At 40.4% G+C, this 18,857-nt stretch overlaps 1 protein-coding gene across 10 annotated transcripts in view; it reads right to left on the minus strand.

Moving 5' to 3' along the window:
• Positions 1 to 10,505: 10,505 nt before the first annotated feature.
• The window catches only part of drp2 (dystrophin related protein 2), a 518,740-nt gene continuing 510,388 nt past the window's right edge, over positions 10,506 to 18,857 (minus strand). For all 10 annotated transcript variants that reach the window (XM_087992120.1, XM_087992121.1, XM_087992125.1 and 7 more), the window contains one exon: positions 10,506 to 17,852. In XM_087992120.1, the coding sequence (XP_087848246.1) occupies positions 17,815 to 17,852 (38 nt within the window). In that variant the 3' untranslated portion in view covers positions 10,506 to 17,814. The remainder of the gene's footprint in view (positions 17,853 to 18,857) is intronic.

Here is an 18,857-nt window from a genome sequence, read left to right on the forward strand (position 1 = left end):
AATAGAAAAGTGATCAGTAATTGTAAAACAGATATTAAACTTAGGTCAGTGAGAAGGCAAGAAAACTGGGTCAGTGTGGCAGTTAGAAAAGAACAGTCCTTGATCATAAACGTAAAGTGAACTGGTGCTAGTTAGAGCTAAATAATCAGGGGCATGTATGACAGATAGGAAAAACTCAGCCTCAGGCACTGAAAGTATATATGACATACTCAATGGGCAGGGTTTTGCCTCTCCTATGGGTTTGGAAATAAAGGTTGGCAAGAGCTATGAATCATCACGATGGCTAGTGTGCTGGTTTGCTGGTTTTATTCTGTGTTTGGTTTATTTTTGCAGAGATGAGGTGTGGAGGTTGCAAAGGGTTACCTACCTACACATGAACAATATTCTGTACAGATCATGAAGGAAGATAGAAGGCCAGTTAAAAGAGGATGCTGTCTGGCATTTTCCAGTTGACTTTGTGATTCTGCAGGCAGTGGAGACACGGTTAGTTGCTTATTGGTGGTCTTCCTCGGATAGGATTGAGTTTTCCGAACCAGGTCTTGAGGACCTTTCTCCATGTTTGAGGGTTTCAGCAAATGCTGTCCTGTACAGGGCCAACCCTCCCACTCCACCCAACCTCCCACTATTCTGGGATCAGTGGGCACCACTGGGACTAGAGTGTGTTATCAATCCAGAAAAAAACCTAGCATTTCCAAGCTAGCCCATATTTTTATGATTATTTGTAATTTATGGCCTGTGATTCTCAAAATAGGAGGCACTTTTGTTAATTTGACTTTAATTACGATGAGTCCTTGGCAATTAAAATGGTAGGAAGCTTTCAGCATACAGGTTTAGGAATAAAACAGAGTTTTACACAGATCTAAAGTCTCTTCCAGTTTATATCCAGCCAAGTTATATGAAGTGCCAGCTCTTCTCTTGTGCTGATCCTTCAATTCATTTCATTAGAAGTTTTACAGATAAAACAAATGTGTAAAAGCAATGAAATCACTCAAGCCTTTCTAAGAGGCATCGTGAGTGATGAGGTCTTCACACTGAGCTTTCTTTGGTAATTGGTATTGTTCTTCTGAAAAGTATCTTCTATCCTGTAAGGACTAAAGAACATTAAACAGACAAAACATGCAACCTTCCTCTTTTGGATTTGAGGATGACAAATGCAATGGGCCGGAGATGGATAATGGACATTTTCAGTCAATCAGATAGCATCAGCCTGAAATGTAACATATTAAATAGCCAGGGCTTATTTTCATATTGATGGAGAGTGGTTTAAGTTAATTAGAAAGTGCATTTTGGTGCTGGTGCAGATTAAAGCCAAGAGGGGTACTATTATGAAGATGTGGGTGTACTTTAAGAAAATTAAAAGCTAGCAGAACTATCTGACAGCATCAAGTGTTCTGAACAAGATACAATGTAACCTTTTTGTCCAGCAACTAGCGTAGCCTGGAGACAAAAAAAAATTCAAATTAGGCCAATCAGTTTAAATTATACCCTGAAAAATACCAAACCCCAGTCAAGTTTGAATTGAGTATATGGACAATATCAAAAACCAATGCTTTGGGGGTATAAGGCTGGGAAAAATTGAACAGTTGGGGGAGAACTGCCAAACCACCAACACATACAGACTGCCTGCAGAGTAGCTCTCTTAAAAGGTATCTTTATCAATCAGTAAGCTGTAAAGCAGAAATCCCTAAGAAGAAGAAAAGAAGACAGAGGAAAATATAAAGAGAAGATTCGACAGCTGGCTGGCTTTGAAATTTGAATTTCAGTAAATCTTAATGAGGGATTTTATCGGACTAGTATTATACAAGGGGAAGTAAAAGGTAGGTTAGAGGAAGGAGTTGTATATAGTTGTTAGTTAATTATTCTCTGTTATCCTTTAAAAAATAAAGTTGTTACTTTTACTTTAACTAGTTCTTGGCTACTCGAGTTTTCACAGATTACTGCATGGAATAAATCTTTCCTGTGTTGCAGGTTTAAATTAAGCAGGAGAGCTTACCCCGTGACATAACAGTATTGCATTGGCAAAGTTAGGAGTTGAATAAATCTAACATGCTTAAACTTCAGGTCTTCTTGCTCATCGTTCTTGCCCTGACCTTTTGCTACCCAAATCCAAAAGAAACTCTGCTCGTTCCACACATTCTTATATTTTCCTCTTCCTCAAATATTTAACTAATTTTCCCTAGAAAAGATACCTTGGTGACTGCAATAAAATATTGCTAATTTGACAACCCAGTAAATACAGAAATTTCCCCCAATCTCTGGATAGAGGATTGGTTGGCCGGCAGAAGGCTTAAAGGGGTCTTTTTCAGGATGGCAGCCAGTAACTAGTGAATTCCAGAGGGGTCTGTGTTGGCACCACAACTATTCACATTATACATTAATGATCTGGACAAAGGAACTGAGGGCATTGTTGCTAAGTTTGCAGATGACATATAGATAGGTGGAGAAGACATATAGTGTTGAGGAAGCAGGGAAACTGCAGAAGGACTTGGACAGGCGAGGAATTTGGGCAAAGAACTTGCCAATGGAATACAGTGTGGGAAAGTGTGAGGTTCTGCACTTTGGTAGGAAGAATAGAGGCATAGGTTATTATCTAAACAGAAAAAGGTTTCAGAAATCTGAAGCACATGGGGACTTGAGAATCCTAGTTTAGGATTCTTATATGATATACAAGCAAGTTCTGTTGTAAATATGGAGTCAAGTGCAACTGCAGCAATCATTTCAGGAGGGCTCAAATACAAGACAGGGATGTTCTGCTGAGGCTGCAAAAGACTCTGGTCTGACTGCATTTGGAATATTGTGAGCAGTTTTGGGTCCTATATCTAAGGCAGAATGTTGGAGACCATCCAGAGGAGGTTTAATAGAACATAGAACATTACAGCGCAGTAATGCCCTGCCCTTCGGCCCTCGATGTTGCGCCGACCTGTCATACAAATCTGAAGCCCATCTAACCTACACTATTCCATGTATGTTCATATGCTTATCCAATGACGACTTAAATGTACTTAAAGTTGGCGAATCTACTACCGTTGCAGGCAAAGCATTCCATACCCTTACTACTCTCTGAGTAAAGAAACTACCTCTGACATCTGTCCTATATCTATCCCCCCTCAATTTAAAGCTATGCCCCCTCGTGCTCGCCGTCACCATGCTTGGGAAAAGGCTCTCCCTGTCCACCCTATCTAACCCTCTTATATGTCTCTATTAAGTCACCTCTCAAACTTCTTCTCACTAAAAAAACAGCCTCAAGTCCCTCAGCCTTTCCTCATAAGATCTTCCCTCCATACCAGGCAACATTTGAGTAAATCTCCTCTGCACTCTTTCCAAAGCTTTCACATCCTTCTTATAATGCGGTGACCAGAACTGTACACAATATACCAAGTGTGGCCGCACCAGGGTTTTGTACAGCTGCAGCATAACCTCATGGTTCCGGAACTCGATCTCTCTATTAATAAAGGCCAAAACACTGTATACCTTCTTAAAAACCCTGTCAACCTGGGTGGCAACTTTCAAAGATCTGTGTACCTGGACACCGAGATCTCTCTGCTCATCTACACTACCAAGAATCTTACCATTAGCCCAGTACTTTGCATTCCGGTTACTCCGACCAAAGTGAATCACCTCACACTTGTCTGCATTAAGCTCCATTTGCCACCTCTCAGCCCAGCTCTGCAGCTTATCGATGTTTCTCTGTAACCTACAACATCCTTTGTCACTATCCACAACTCCACCGACCTTAGTGTCATCTGCAAATTTACTAACCCACCCTTGTACGCTCTCATCCAGGTCGTTTATAAAAATGACGAGCAGCAGTGGACCCAACACCGACCCTTGCAGTACACCACTAGTATTAGGACTCCAGGATGAACATTCCCATCAACCATCACCTTCTGTCTTCTTTCAGCAAGCCAATTACTGATCCAAACTGCTATATCTCTCACAATCCCATTCCTCTGCATTTTGTACAATAGCCCACTGTGGGGAACCTTATCGAACACCTTGCTGAAATCCATATACACCACATCAACCAGTTTACTCTCATCTACCTGTTTGGTCACCTTCTCAAAGAACTCAATAAGGTTTGTGAGGCATGACCTACCCTTCACAAAACCATGTTGACTATCCCTAATCAAATTATTCTTTTCTAGATGATAATAAATCCTATCTCTTATAACCTTTTCCAACACTTTACCAACAACTGAAGTAAGGCTCACTGGTCTTAATTACCAGGGTTGTCTCTACTCCCCTTCTTGAACAGGGAAACACATTTGCTATCCTCCAGTCTTCTGGCAGTATTCAAGTAGACAATGACAATTTAAAGATCAATGCCAAAGGCTCGGCAATCTCCTCCCTGGCTTCCCAGAGGATCCTAGGATAAATCCCATCTGGCCCAGGAGACTTATCTATTTTCACACTCTGCAGGATTTCTAATACCTCTTCCTTGTGAACCTCAATCCCACCTAGTCTAGTAGCCTGTATCTCAGTATTGTCCTCAACAACATTGTCATTTTCTAGAGTGAATACTGTCAAAAAATATTCATTTAGTCCTTCCCCTATCTCGTCTGACTCCACACACAAGTTCCCACTACTATCCTTGATTGGCCCTAATCTTACTCTCGTTATTCTTTTATTCCTTAAATACCTATAGAAAGCCTTAGGGTTTACCCTGATCCTATCTGCCAACAACTTCTCATGTCTCCTCCTGGCTCTTCTGAGCTCTCTCTTTAGGTCTTTCCTGGCTACCTTGTAACCCTCAAGTGCCCTAACTGAGCTTTCACATCTCATCCTAATATAAGCCTTCTTCTTCCTCTTGACCAGAGATTCCCTTCCTTCATAAACCGCAGCTACCACGCTCTACAGCTTCCTCCCTGCTTGACAGGTACATACTTATTTAGGACACACAGGAGCTTTTCCTTGAATAAGTTCCACATTTCTAACGTGCCCATCCTCTGCAGTTTCCTTCTCCATCCTATGCTTCCTAAATCTTGCCTAATCGCATTGTAATTGTCTTTCCCCCAGCTGTAACTCTTGCCCAGTGGTATACACCTATCCCTTTCTATCACTAAAGTAAACATAACAGAATTGTGATCGCTATCACCAAAGTGCTCACCTACTTCCAAGTCTAACACCTGGCCGGGCTCATTACCCAGTACCAAATCTAATATGGCTTCGCCCCTTGTTGGCCTGTCTACATACTGTGTCAGGAAGCCCTCCTGCACACACTGGACAAAAACTGACCCATCTATAGTACTCGTACTATAGTGTTCCCAGTGAATATTTGGAAAGTTGAAGACCCCATGAACACTACCCTGTCTCTCTCACTCTTATCGAGAATCATCTTTGCTATCCTTTCCTCTACATCTCTGGAACTATTTGGAGGCCTATAGAAAACTCCCAACAGGGTGACCTCTCCTTTCCTGTTTCTAGCCTCAGCCCATACTACCTCAGTTGGCGAGTGCCCAAACATCCTTTCTGCAACTGTAATACTGTCCTTGACCAACAATGCCACACCTTCCCCTCTTTTACCATCTTCTCTGTTCTTACTGAAACACCTAAATCCTGGAACCTGCAACAACCATTCCTATCCCTGCTCTATCCATGTCTCCGAAATGGCCACAACATCGAAGGTACCAACCCATGCTGCAAGTTCACCCACCTTATTCCGGATGCTCCTGGTGTTGAAGCCAACACACTTCAAACCAACTTCTTGCTTGCCGGTGCCATCTTGCGTCCCTGAAACTTGATTTTGGACCTCTCTACTCTCAACCTTTTCGATACTCAAACTATAATTTTGGTTCCCATCCCCCTGCTGGATTAGTATAAACCCACCCCAATAGCCTTAGCGAATTTCCCCCCCAAGATATTTGTACCCCTCTGGTTCAGATGAAGACCATCCTGCTTGTAGAGGTCCCACCTACCCCAGGAGAAGCCCTAATTATCCAAGAATCCAAAATCCTCCCTCCTGCACCATCCCTGTAACCACATGTTCAACTCCTCCTCCCTATTCCTCGCCTCACTAGCACATGGCATTGGCAACAAACCAGAGACAACAACTCTGTTCGTCCTAGTTATGAGCTTCCATCCTAGTTCTCTGAATTTCTGCCTTAAATCCCCATCTCTCTTCCTACCTATGTCGGTGGACCACGACTTGAGGCTGCTCCCCCTCCCCCTTAAGGATCCCAAAAACATGATCAGAGACATCATGAACCCTGGCACCTGGGAGGCAACACACCAACCGTGAGTCTCTCTCGTCCCCACAGAACCTCCTACCTGTCCCCCTAACTATGGAGTCCCCAATGATTACTGCTCTGCTCCTCTTCCCCCTTCCCTTCTGAGCAGCAGGGACAGACTCTGTGCCAGAGCCCTGTGCTCCCCCACTGCTTTCCCCTGGTAAGTCACCCCCCCCCCCCCAACAGTATCCAAAACGGTCTACTTATTGTTGAGGGGAATGGCCACAGGGGATCCCTGCACTACCTGCCGGTTCCCTTTCCGTCCCCTGACTGTAACCCATCTGCCTTCTTCTTGTAGCTGAGGAGTGGCTACCTCCCTGTAACTCCTCTCAATAACCCCCTCTGCCTCCCGAATGATCCGAAGTTCATCCAACTGTAACTCCAGTTCCTTAAAGCAGTTTTTGAGGAACTGGAGATGGGTGCACTTCCGCAGATGTAGTCAGCAGAGACACTAGCGGTGACGCTTATCTCCCACATTCTGCAGGAGGAACATTCAACTGCGCTAACCTCCATTCCAACTATTCTAAATTCCCAAAGAGACTGTTGAAAAATAAGGAATAAAAGATAAACTTGTTACCTTACCAATCTGGTGCACAGAACCTTTTTTTTGGTTAGAGGAGGAGGATGGGTGGGAGACACTACCCAAGTAGTGTTTCGGGTAATGCAACCACACAAATATATGACTTCCCAGAAGTTCTCCGCTCCTCCCTCGCACCTCTCGGCAAATGGATACAAGAATGATACCAGCGTTAAAGGGCTTGTCATATGAGGAGCAGTTGACGACTCTAGTTCTGTACCTTGATAGAGTTTAGAGGGATGAAGATGATCTTCTTGAAACTGACAGAAAGTTGAATGGCCTGGATAGAATGAATGTGGAGAAGATGTTTCCATTAGTAGGACAGAGTAGGACCCAGAGCCTCAGAGTGGAGGGATGGCTCTTTAGAACTGAGATGAGGAGGAATTTCTTCAGCCAGAGAGTGGTGAATCTGTGGAATTCATTGTCGTGGAAGTATGTGGAAGCCATATCATTGAGTACATTTAAGACAGAGATCAATAGGTTCTTGATTAGTAGTGGGAATCAAGGTTTTGGGGAAAAGGCAAGAGAATGGGATTGAGAAACATATCAGCCATGATCAAGTGGTGGAGTAGACTTGAAAGGCCGAATGGCCTAATTCTGCTCCTGTACCTATGGTCTTCTGATTTTTCTCCTCATTTCCTTGCCAATAGTTTAAAATTGATGACGAGCTGTTTCTGACTTTTAAACCAGAAAAAATAACCATTTTTTACTGTATCAAACCCTTCAAGATTTAAAAAATCCCTTCTCCACTCTAATGTAAATGTTCCTAGACTCTTTCCTGTCAGTTATTTAGCCCACTTGTCCAGAACTAAATTAAACAGTGATGTTAATGTGCGCATGGGAATGTGATTAAGCAACATTAAAAAACAATTTCCAGGTGAATAAGTATTATAAATTTATTTGACACTGAAATATTTACATGTTATTACTCCCCCGTGTGTAGAATATTATTCCTTAAACATCTTTCCAATGATGCTTTGCATATTTTATTATTTGGAACAGTCTTTAAATTCTGTAAGGACATCCAAAGTGGCTTTTGATATGTTTTAAAATTTCCTGTTGACACAGTACTACGACGGCTAAGTCATGTGGCAGAAAGAATTTTGCTATCCAATTGCCATTAGTCCCAACACATGCTGTAATTGTGTGAGAAGCAGGATGCTGTGCAGATGCTGATGAATCACACAAAAGTAAACACTTTCACTGTAACCATGGTGAAATGCTGCCTGCTGTCTAGGAATGATCTGTACACATAGGGCTAAGGAGACTGTATAAAAAGTAAACATTCAAGCTCATAATGCTTTGGAAAAGGTTTTATTTATAGAGTTTTTTTTAAAAGCTGTACATTGATTAGATTAGTTTTCTTTAAAAAATGTAAGAATAAAAAAAAGTTTCCTCTCAGAGTGATCTGTTGACCCCCACATTCTTCCCACATACACAGAAACAGCCCCAAATAGCCACAGAGTCAGACAAAGGCTATTAAATTAAATGGAAATAAGACATGTTAATTATTGTAAATTTTTGACCAGCTCAAACACCAGCAAATGATAAATTATATTTCTATCAGGCCACAGTTCAGTTTAGGGACAGAAGAGAGGTGAGTCTGAGATAGAAACATGTCTTGAGTTCTGACAGTTTCCTTTTGATAATCGAATTAATTGAACACCTATTAACCTTCATAAACAAGGAGCCCATCACACAAAAGAAGGACCAAAAACAAACACAGAGAATGCTGGAGAAACTCAGCAGGTCTGTGGAGAGAGAAATAGAGTTAATGTTCAAGTCTGAGATGACTTTTCTTGAGAAGGAAGACAAAACATTCTGAAGAAGAGGTGTACCGGACTTGAAATATTAGCTCTGTATTTCTCTTTCCACAGATGCTGCTAGACTTGCTGAGTTTCTCCAATGTTCTTTGTGTTTGTTTCAGATTTACAGCATCTGCAATGTTTTGACTTTATTAAACAAGGCAGTGAGTTTCTTGAAAAAGAAGATTTGGTTTTAATAACTGTCCAGTTTGTGTTTTATACAATTTCCAAAGAGGCTATTAAAAAAAAAGTTTGTTGATGTAAAATTGTATGAATATTAATCCTGGTTGTCAAGTTGACTTGAGATTGAAAAGCAAAGGCTAAGTATAGCCTAGCAAGAAAGTTAATAGATGGTATAGCCGTTTTGCGCCTGTAGCAGTTATTGCAGATATGAATCTTTGCACTAGTTGGCAATAAGTGAAAACAATAATTGTCAGGAATTTCTAACCATCCTCAATGTGAACAATTAAGAGCATCCTCTACCTGCCTCCCACCACTACCCGCCCCCACCCCTTAAAAATGAAATTCCAAGTAATACTGCTCTAATACTGATTGAATTCTGGCAATAAATTATCACCAAATGTCATAGTGGTGGGTATGTTCACTGAGCTGGGAGGTTGATTTGCAGACGTTTGGTCCTGTCTAGGTGACATCTTCAGTGCTTTGGACCCTCCTGTGAAGCGCTGCTGTACTGTGTCTTCTGGAATTTATTTGGTTCCATTCCTGCTGCTTCCAGTTCTGGTTGTTCATTGTAGGGGCAGGTATATTGGGTCTCGGTCTATGTGTTTGGCAACAAAGTCATTGGATGAGTGTCATGTTTCTAGAAATTCTCTGGCTGTCCTCTGTTTAGCTTGTCCTATAATCATTGTATTGTCCCAGTCAAATTTGTGGTCTTTGTCATCTGTGTGTATGGATACTAGGGACAACTGGTCATGGTGTTTAGTGGCTAGTTGGTGTCCATGGATGCGGATTGTTAGCTGTCTGCCTGTTTGCCCTATATAGTGTTTCCTGCAGTCTTTGCATGGAATCCTGTAAATTACATTAGTCTTGCACATGATGTGTATGGTGTATTTGGTTCTGGTGAGTTGTTGTCTGAGCGAGGCTGTCGGTGTATGGGTGTCATGAATCCCAGTGGGCGGAGAAGTCTGGCTTTTATTTCCAAGATGATTTTTTTTGTATAAGGTAGCGTGGTTTGTGTATTGAGTCGTGGCATGGACCTGTCGCGTTGTTTACCTGTTTGACATCTGGAGATGAAATTGCAGGGATATCTGTTCTTGGTGAAAACTCTGTAGAAGTGCTCTTCTTCCCTTTGTAGATTGGAGTGCTTCAGTGTATTATAGCCCTTTTGAACAGGGTTTGAATGCAGCTTCTCTTGTGTGTGTTCGGGTGGTTGCTGTCATAGTTCAGGATCTGGTCCATGTGTGTCGGGTTTTGCCGTACACTCTTGTAGTGTGGGATATCCCCGTAACTTCATCTGCAGATGCTTAACAGACAAACAACGCAACAAGGACATGCCATGACCTAACTCACTAACCACGCTACCTTATATAAAAAACATCTTGGAACTGACAGCCAGACTTCTCCACCTACTGGGATTCATTACAGCTCATAAACTGACAGGTACACTCAGACAACAACACACCAGAACAAAGGACCTATACCCATCATGTGCAAGACTAATGTAATTTACAAGATTCCATGCAGGAAACACTATATAGGACAAACAGGCAGACAACTAACAATCCGCATCCATGGACACCAACTAGCCACTAAACACCATGACCAGTTGTCCCTAGTATCCATACACACAGATGACAAAGACCACAAATTTGACTGGGACAATACAATGATTATAGGACAAGCTAAACAGAGGACAGCCAGAGAATTTCTAGAAGCATGGCACTCATCCACGGACTCCATCGACAAACACATAGACTGAGACCCAATATACCGATCACTACAACAAACTATTGGAACCGGCAACCGGAAGCAGCAGAAACGGAACCAAATAAATCCCAGAAGACACAGTACAGCAGCGCTTCACAGGAGGCTCCAAAGCACTGAAGGTGTCACCTAGACAAGGGACGGAATGTCTGCAAATCAACCTCCCAGCTCAGCGAACATACCCACCACTACGGCAACTGGCACCCAAGCTACAAATCTTTACACAAACCTTATCGCCAAATGTAATTCAGGTCGAGAAATAGAAAATAAAGGATAATGGGGAATGAATTGGTTCAAACAAAGCAGTGCAGATTCAGAGACTACTTGCCCCACAATTCTGCGTCTATTCCAATAACTGCATGTGCACACGTTCCAAACATACACTACCAGCCCCTGATTATTTAAGATGTGTTTAGTGGCTAGTTGGTGTCCATGGATGCGGATTGTTAGTTGTCTGCAGAGAATGTTTCTTGAAGTTGTAAACTATTAGTAAGGATGTAAATACAAGTGAGGTATGTGTTTGATCATTAATGTTGATATTAGTAGAGAGTAGAAGTGACTATGCCTGGAATGAATGATTACAAGTTAAAAATGCTACTTGCATTTATATTTCCTCCTAGTTGCTTTACTGATTTATGGTTGCATTTATCTTTTTCAATTCTGAAATGAGCTGCAAATGAGACATTGTGGAGCTTTCTGGGTTAGTTTAATATAGCTCACTCAATTTGTGGGTAAATTAGTCATTTGAACCAAACATCACCTTCAAAAGAGTTTAGCAGTCAGAATGCATTTTCTTCAGCATTCATCAAGGTCTTGGATGGCATGCTGCCATGTCCTGCACAGTGGAGAAACTTGGCATGATTCTGCAGGAATATTGAAAATCTGAAGTCACGTTCCTCAGCCTCAAATACCTAGGCAATCGTTTCTTAACTGAGTGTTGAGTTGTTACCTGACTCAAATGATGGAATTTTAACTGTAAATATTTATGATTATTCATATCTCATAGTAATTTGACTTCCTTAAGGTGAAGGGAATAAATGTTCCAGGTTGAAATAACCTTTGTAATTGTAGCAACCAGTAAATATCAAGCACAACTATAGATGATACAGAGTAGATGAACATTAAAATTGTCTCTCACTGATAGTTTGAAGCACTCTTGGGGCAAATGTAAGGATTAGATGCAATGTGCTATTCTCTCTTTGAAGTGCTACAAAGTCAAGTGTAAATGAGATAAAGTTTCTTCCATGCTGACACATAAATGTACTCTCAGAACAGTTATAACATGAATTATAAAGAAAAGCAGAAAGTGCTGGGGAAGCTTAGTAAATCTGACAGTATCTGTGCAGAAAGAAACAGAGTTATGTCTCATATTTGCCTTAAAATATCAATGCTATTTCTTTCTTTACATATGCTGCCAGACCCACTGAGTTTTTCAGCAGTGTCTGTTTTATTTCAGATCACCAGCATACACAGAAGTTTAACATGAGTTAGGGGCTGAATAAAACTCTGTTCTCTTAGTGACAACAATTAGTTTTACTGTAATCCTAAAATTATGGCTCTTCACCATTGTATCAATTCAATTTTTGACATCAGCTAAATTCAGAGATCCCTTGCTTGAGAATTGCATGTTATGGCAATTCCATATTTAATTCCAGGTGGTTTTGCAATGCAGAGTAGCATCCAATTCAAAATAGAATGACATTTTCCCAAATTCATTTTCTCAAGGTTCCTTATAGCTTTGATTTCATTGGTTGAGCTGAATTGAATGTTAATTCAATATATGAAAAGACAGTATCACCATGCTACCCCATAACAGGAAATATTAGATACTCAGTACAATCAGATCAACTTTCCCCTTCACTTAAAAAAAGTTATTCTTCCAAACAGTGAAGAAATTCTCTTAACGTTTTCTCTGCAATGTTGAAGAACCATTTGCTTTCAAATCTGTGAGTTAAACATTTGAACTTTGTTATTCCAGTGAGCATGAGATTGCACTTAATGCTCCTCAATAAGAATAATTATGATGAAAAAGAAAAGATATGGAATCAAAAGATAATTACATGAATTGATTCCTCTTAGTTTTGATATTCCAAGGATGTAAACACATTCCTGTACTACAGTCATAATGTTCTCTGTTGCAACTTCATGAATATTCTGTCTGCTCTGGAACCTCAGCTATTCATCTCTGAAAAGAATCCCCAACAGTAAGTATTTTGGTCCTCTTATATCTTCATAGATTCCTACATTTTACTGGAAGAAGATGTCCAAAATCAGACACAAGGAGATAATTTGCAAAATGACCAAATAAACAGAGCATTAAGCTGTTGCTACTTTCAATGCCACTTCATTTTGTACTATTCTGATTATATCAGGGAGTAATGCAAATGATAGATTGAGTTCCATTACTGTTCTAAAAATATTAACCTGATTATTTCTAGACCTTTCTTAATAAATTTTGACTTGGGGTCTGCACAGATGAATGATCACAGAATTTTAAGGAATAAACAGCAAACAGATATATTTCGGGAAAACCTGAATACCCAACTGGGCTGGCTTTACTAATATGATGCATAACTCACATATGGTTGACAGTTGTACAACACTCCAAAACAATTTTCAAGTCTCAAACCTCAAAGATATCCAATAACTTGTAATCTTGCAATGATAGTTTTGACAAAAATACCGTTGCAACAATTCTTCCTATTAAAGTTATCTTGATAATCTTCCTTTTAACAACATCAAATGGCTCCTTATAAGATCCAGTGTCAACATCATCACAAATATGCCTTCTAAGAAAATTCACCCAATTCGTTTGCAACACCCCCAAGACACTTCCTCATCTTCAATCTCCTAACCTGCCAAAGCCAATTTCTAACCTGCATCATCCCAAAGTAGCTTCAAAAGTTCATCCGTGTAATATCCCCAAAAAACCTTTTAATCTTACAACTTACAATAAACAAAGCACCCTCACATCTTCAGTCCTATAACATTCTTTTTAATTGCAACATTGGGTGGCTCAATGGTTAGCACTACTGCCTCACAGCACCATGGACCTGGGTTTAATTCTACCTTTGGGTGACTGTATGTGTGGAGTTTGCACATTCTCCCTGTGACTGCATGGTTTTCCTCTGGGTGCTCCAGTTTCTGCCCACAGTCCAAAGGTGGATTGGCCATACTAAATTGCACATAGCTTCCAGGGATGTGCAGACTAGGATGGGTTAGCCATGCAAAATGCAGGGTTACTGGGATAGGGTAGAGGGATGGGGATGCGGGTATGGGTGGGATGGTCTTTGGAGGGTTGGTATGGTCTGCTTCCACACCGTAGGAATTCTATGACCTGAAAAGTACCTTCTAATAGCCTTATAAATAAATCTGCTCATTCTTTCATAGAATCCCGAGTGTTGAAGCAGGCCATTTGGCCCATCGAGTCCTCACCACCCCTCTAAAGAGCATTCCACCCAGACCCACACCATCCTATCCTTGTAATCCCACATTTCCCATGGCTAACTCACCTAGCCTTCCCGTCGATATGGGCCATTTAACATGGCCAATTCACTGAATCTGCGCATCTTTGGACTGTGGGAGGAAACCCATGCAGACACGGGGAGAATGTGTAAACTCCACACAGACAATCACCCAAACTTGGAATTGAATCTGAGTCCCTGGCACTATGAGGCAGCAGTGCTAACCACTGAACCACCATGCCACCTTCGATCTAGTGAAATCCCCAAAGCATGTCTCAATCCTCAGTTTTACAACTAGCAAAGACATTTTTTAATTTTCAGTCTCATAATCTCCTTACTACACTTGCTAATTTTTCATCTTGCAACATTCTCGAAGCACCATCTCATCTCCAATCTGGTGTCCTTCAAACTGTAACTGTAGAAAAGTGTAGCATTGGAAAAGTATAGCAGGTCAGACAGCATCTGAGGAGCAGGACAGCCAACGTTTCGGGCATAAGTTCTTCATCAGGAATAATGAAGGGCTTAGGCGTAAGACGTCAACTCTCCTGCTCCTCAGATGCTGCCTGACCTGTGCTTTTCCAGTGCCACAATTTTTGACTTTGACTCTCCAGCATCTGCAGTCCTCACTTTCTCCATAAAACTATAAGATATAGGAGCAGAAGTAGGCCAATCAACCCACTACATCTGCCCTGCAATTCAATGAGATCCTGACTGATCGGATCATTCTCAACTCTACTTTCCTGCCTTTTCCCTATAACCCTTGATTGTTTTACTGATTAGAAGTCTATCTCAGCTCTGAATATACTTAATGACCCAGCCACTACAACCCTCTTTGTAAAGCATTCCAAGAGAACAAATTTCTCCTCTCCTTGCATTAAAAGAGTGACAATTTCTTCTGAGTTATACCTTCTTGTCCTAGACTCTGCCTCTAGGAAAACCAACCTTGTGTACCCTGGCAATTTCCCCAAGAATCTTGCATGGTTCAATCATGCTGAATCACCTTCCAATCATTCATGCCCTGCAACATCCCACATCGATACCCTCCAATCTTTAACTGTGTAACATTGCAGAAAATAAACCTTCAATTTTTAGTCTCCATTGTGACCTTCTATTTCATGAAATTGCAAAGAAATCTTCTAGTATTCAACTTCACAACTATCACAACAATATATTTTAGTATTGTGCTGCAATGAACTAAAGACATCTTCTGATACCCATTTTCACAATTCAAATCTTCAGTAACGCATTTCAAAATCACCTTCAAGCTTTCAGTTCTCTAACAATGTCTTCTGATTGCCTCACATCCTAAAGGTATTACCTAGTTTTTGTCCATCAACTTTGCAGTCTGCAAAATCTGAAAGACAATTTCTAAATGTTGATTTTACAATACCACAGACAACTCTTTATCTCTGCCACCCATTTCAAAGACACTAACTTATTCGCTGACCCTCACTAACCCTACCTGTTAGTCTTCAATTCACAGCATGTCACTACCACTTCCTATCTTTCCTTCCAACATTCTTTCTAACCTTCAGTTTCACAACACATTACACATTTTTATGTTCAGTTTTACAACAAGCAGAAAAAACCTCTAATTTCAATTCTTAATTGCCTAAAGTACACCTTTCTATGTTGCAAAATCCCAAGAGCACTCTCTAATTTAGTGAGTATCCTACCCATTGTACAGGTAACTTGTAATTTTCTGATACACAACATTTAGAAAAACACCTCCTAATCTTCAATCTTGCAACATCCTGAAGACACATTCTCATTTTCAAAATTTAAAGAAATACTTAATTCCTATATATTAAGAATATCTATTCTTTCTGACTAGGTACAAAAGTTCTAGAAATGTCTTTTTAGTCATGCCCTTTCTAATGCACTTTAGCCTACATGTGCTTCCAGACCCACAGCAATGTGATTGATCTTAACTGCCCTCTAGGCAATTAGGGATGGTCAATAAATGCTGGCCTAGACAGTGAAACCCTCATCCTATGAATGAATTTTTTAAAAAATTATCAATGGACACTAGAATTCTGCACTATATTGTGAAAGCCATTTTCATGTATAGATATTACATATTTTTGGTTTGTCTCTGATTGTATACCTTGAAAATCAGTTCTCATAAATGTTTGTGTCCATTTCACCAAATTCACAACATTATGTGAATTCTTTATAACTTGATGTATGCTGATTTATCCAATATGAAATTTCTCCTCAGCAAACCTATTTTTGATTTAGAATCTACATCAATCATTCACATGTTCACAAACTTACAAAGGGTTCCACACAGCAAATATCATGCAGCAGATATTGGACTCCTACTGCTATGCACATCTTTAAGCCCTGTACCACCTCTATAAAACTATGACATTTTTTGATCAAATCCCAAACTGTACATAGCAAATTAGAAAGTTTTTCTAGTTCCATAAACACTAGGAAACACCAATCTCAAACTCCAATATGGAAACTATGATAATTTGTTGTTCGCACAGCAAATTGTAAATCACAATCTCTGGACAATGGCATCTAATTTGCCCATATCAACAGCCATACTTATCACTCACATCAGACTCAACAATATACTAATGCAAGAAGTAAACAAATTCTATTACCTTTGAACTACTGTGAGAGACAGCCTGTCTTTTAATGAGTTTAACACACGCATTGACAAGGCAACCACCAACTTTGCCAAGAAACAAAACAGGCATGGGAAAACAACAAATTGACTCCAGAACCAAGATAAATATGTACAAGGTCTGTATCCTCTGCTCATTGTTGTATGCTAGCAAAACCTGGATAACTTTGACTCACCAAGTAACAAAGACTCAATAACTTCCAACTTTGTTCTGTATAACACTTTCTTGACATCACACAGTCACCAATGAAGCAACCCGTTCTGGGGCAAACACGTCATGCATCCTAGAACTAATCAAGCAAAGAAAGTTTCACTGGTTTGGTCACATCCCCAGGATATACGATACAGGGAGGTAGCTAATGCCAAGAGACCAGTGGGGTACCCAAGCTCCAAATCAACAGTACTATTCAAAGAGACTTGGAAATCCTCAACCCTTATTATGTCAAGTTGGAAATTATAACTATTGATACAAATGGTGACACAGGCAGAAGTTCATAAGCATGACATCATATGGTTTCTGAAGCTCTAAAGCATATGCCAATTCTGCAAACAGGACATTTAAGAAAGATCATCCCCCACCACCAGCAAGGTGCAACTTTATGCATGGCACTTGTGGCAGTCTTTGCCTTTCCAGAGTGAGCTTGTTCAGTCTTCAAACAAAATGCAACCTTATCTGTCTACACCCAAAGTTCTGGGGCTGTATTCCCACCACTTCTTGCAGATGTAAGGATCTCAATTACCCATGTTCACAACTCCTATCCTCTTGCCCCATAAATTTCTCCAGTGTATTTTAAGCTCAACAATTTCTTACTTTTATTTAGTGAAACAATATCTGAACAGCAATATTTACCAAGAAAGCACATTTATATTCAAACTGTAAGTAGCTTTTTGGAGACTCAGCTAATTAAAAGAAACAAGTTTCTCTGCTTTGGTTACTTCAGATTTGGATGCACTTGTTGCAATGGTTAACTAACTGTTGACCAGCGGAATCCCAAAGATATGGGTTCACTGAATAACTGAGGTCCCATTGAATCCAAGTTCTCTGTATTTCCTTTATGCACCCACAGAATCTAATGCTGTAAGGGGGTTATGCTTCCAAGCCTGACCATCAATGGAGGTGAGCTGGTTCCAGCAAGGGGACTAATTCAGATGTCTTCCATCACTCATGTGCCTTTCCATAGTTATCCGAAGGTTCACCTGAAAAAAACCCAGAAAAACACAAAAATAATAGCAAACCTAACCTGAACAGTTGTGGTACTATTGCTTTCTCTTCTTTAAGAATCATTTATCTGGAAGCTCTAACTGAAGAAACAGTAGGATATTGGAGTAACTTCATGAAAATTCAGGGCATGCAGGCTATTACAAACTCAGAAAGACTTGGAGCAAAAGTTACTGGTGCCCAGTACACATATTAATGATCAAATAGCAATGAGCAAGCACTCACACAGGCCAGAGATAAATTTAATAGGCAGATGGAGCAGATAAACTGCACTGACAAACCAGGGCTTAATATTAGAGACAAGAGACGCGCTGGGAAATCTCTCATAGACCATGGTGTGACAACAAGCATCGAACATTAACACAATGGGAAAAATTGAACAAACAAATCCAAGACTTCTAAAATCAGTAAGGGGTCCGGGCATTGAAGACTCTTTTGAAGCTCATGGAACAGTGAAAATGAGTGCTGTTTCCTCTGTCCAAAGGTGAAGTGCAGCTGATCGTGGCAATTCTTGTAGGGGAAGAGGTTGAAATGAGATATTAGAGAGAACTGAGAGGATGGGAAGAGTGAAGGAAGCCATGAGAATTGAACATTGAGGAGTAGAGGTATAAGTGCAAACTGAGGGTAGGAGTGATGTGGTAAGTACAGGCAGAAACTGAAATGGGTGAGAAGTGTCAGCATGAACATACTGGGAGAAAAATGTGAGCATCAAAGGGTTGGTGAGAGGAAATAGCAGTGTCACTATAACAACACTGTATCCATTTAAGAATCACTTGGATTTTGTTCTGCTTTGAAGAGGTTCGTCTGAGAGATAATACAGACATGGAAGGTAATAAACTGAGTGAAAAGCGAAATCGACAAATCACTTCCATTTAAACAGTGAGAAGTATATTAATTTAAATAAATTAAGTAGGGAAAAAGGATACCAGCCCAAAGCATTGTGCTCCCTCTTTAAAAGTGGATGTAAGATGGACCACCACCCT

Source organism: Chiloscyllium plagiosum, unplaced genomic scaffold (assembly GCF_037043375.1).
Source record: "Chiloscyllium plagiosum isolate Xiang-an unplaced genomic scaffold, Cpla_swu_hap1 HiC_scaffold_11, whole genome shotgun sequence".
NCBI classification, from domain to species: domain Eukaryota; kingdom Metazoa; phylum Chordata; class Chondrichthyes; order Orectolobiformes; family Hemiscylliidae; genus Chiloscyllium; species Chiloscyllium plagiosum.